Source organism: Eubalaena glacialis, chromosome 6 (assembly GCF_028564815.1).
Source record: "Eubalaena glacialis isolate mEubGla1 chromosome 6, mEubGla1.1.hap2.+ XY, whole genome shotgun sequence".
Taxonomy (NCBI): Eukaryota; Metazoa; Chordata; class Mammalia; order Artiodactyla; family Balaenidae; genus Eubalaena; species Eubalaena glacialis.
This window is the reverse complement of record NC_083721.1, coordinates 58,929,553-58,931,625: the sequence shown is the minus strand read 5'-3', so window position 1 is coordinate 58,931,625 and position 2,073 is coordinate 58,929,553. Positions and strand designations below refer to the sequence as shown.

The 2,073-nt window shown below is 47.4% G+C and overlaps 1 protein-coding gene across 1 annotated transcript; it reads right to left on the bottom strand.

Moving 5' to 3' along the window:
• Positions 1 to 211: 211 nt before the first annotated feature.
• LOC133093301 (putative RNA-binding protein Luc7-like 2) lies at positions 212 to 1,658 on the bottom strand. The gene has a single exon (XM_061193060.1). The coding sequence runs from the start codon at positions 1,656 to 1,658 to the stop codon at positions 483 to 485; it is 1,176 nt and encodes a 391-aa protein (XP_061049043.1). The 3' UTR covers positions 212 to 482.
• Between the last annotated feature and the right edge of the window lie 415 nt (positions 1,659 to 2,073).

The window sequence follows — 2,073 nt, the reverse complement described above, 5'->3', positions numbered from 1 at the left end:
AATAATGGGAATAGAACCTTAGAACAGAAGTTATATTGCTTCCCTGCATCCCTTTCTCTTACAATTAGAGGGTAGAGGTATCAGGGGATACAGAGTCAAAGGAAGAAGGATTAAAAAGAAATTCCCAAAGTTGCTGTTTTTTGGACGAGAAAGGAAGACAGCATTTTACAAATGTTCAAAAAATCCCAAGGCAAGTAACACAATTCATTCACTATCACTCCTACTAGAAAGAATAAAGACATCAGCATCTTATTATATAAAACTGTACTTTCAGAAGTGTATTACAAGTTCACCAGAAACTATGGATGTAGTTTTAGGCTTCATCAAAGAAAACAAGTTCAGATCAAGTTAGATGCTATACACCTAGCCTAGCTGGATCGGTGTCTGGAACTGCTCACTGTGTCACCCTGAACAGCTGTAAACTAAACAATAGTATGTAACTCCAGAGGAAGCTTAAGGATTGAGGATATGTACACAGCTAATTATATCTCCCCTGCTTCGCGCTCTTCAGAGCTCCTCCTGTCTTCTGATCTGCCATCAGCGCTCTCATAGGACTGCTTCTTATCTTTTCGATCTCTGTCACGAGGTGATCTGTCTCTTGAATTCCTGTCTCTGTCACGTGATGCTAAGTCGTGTTCTCTGAATCTCTCTTTTGAGGATCTCCTCCTGGATCGCTCTCTGCTCCTGTCTCTAGAACTGTGCCCACTTCTCTGGTGGCTGCGGCTGCGACTACGGATGCTGGAGCGGGACCTGTGGCGATGGCGTTTCTCCCGGGATTTGGATCGAGTTCTCCTTTTCCGTTCCCGTGACATGGAGCGAGACCTATGTCTGCGATGCTCTCTGGACCTGGATCTTTTAGGATTCTTGCTATGTGATCGAGACCTCCTCAGCTTCTCCCTTTCTTCTCTCTCCCTTTCTTCTCTTCTTTTCAGGCGTTCCTGGTTTCTTTTCTCCTGCTTCTCAGCTACAACTCTCTTTAATTCTTCAAGCTTCTCTCTTATTTCAATAAATCCCAGGTGCAGTTTACCCCCAAAATGATCAGCCAGTCGTCTGTCATTATCATGAAGACCTAAATAGGCAGAGCAAACTTCACAGACTCGAAGTTTCTGCTGCTGGAAACTGGAAGCTGGCATAGAATTCCGATAAACTTCCTCTGCTTCTCTTTTCTTTGCCCGTGCTTTCTCTACTTCATGCATTACTTTCTGGGATTCCTCCACATTCCCTTCAGCTCCTAGCTGTTCCACCTTAGCCAACAATTTACCGATTTCTTCATTTAACTCATGAACACGTTCTGCCTTTGCTGCAACTTCAGCACGAATCTCTTCCTGGGTTTCTGCTAATCTTTTCTTAGCCACTTCTGTTCTTCCATCACAATCTGCAATGAATGACTGCAGATGATCCATAGCATCGAGTTCAAAGAAAAAATCTTGTTCTTTGGATGCAATTTCATAATCTGCTCTTAAAGCCAGGTCATGGACTTTCAGACATTCTCCAAGATCCATTCTAGTTCCAGACAGGACATCATGGGGGCAACAATTCAGAAGGTGACTCTTGCATATTCTGTCATCACTTAATTTGATTCGTTGACGAGTAGTATCTCGGCTCGGCGAATGCAGGGCCTTTCTGACACTCCCTTGCAGACTGAAGTAGGCAGGCATAGATACATTGAACGCGGTACCCTGCTTCCATTTATGCAGTATGCCAGGCATCGGCACGATTTTCAGTGGCACACAGGCGGTTGCCACCACCAGGGCCTTCTGGCCCAACACAGCAGTGAAAATCCAGTCATTTCAGCTAAATAATATCGTGGACTTGTAAACATGGGTTCATTGGTAAATCCTCTTAGTCGTCCCGGGAGGTGCCCATCAACCGGTCCAGCATCGCGCGCATCTGGGCCTGCGCCGACATGGCAGCGGCGTAGCGGGCGGACGGACGGGGGTGGGGCGCAGACCGGGCCCTCTCGGGCGGGGGGACAAGGGGAAGGGGTGGGGAAAGGTGAGACGCTGTCTCGGTTGCCGCCGCTGCCTCGAGGCGTGCGGAAAAGGGAGCGGGAGGGGCTGCAGGAGAGGCCGG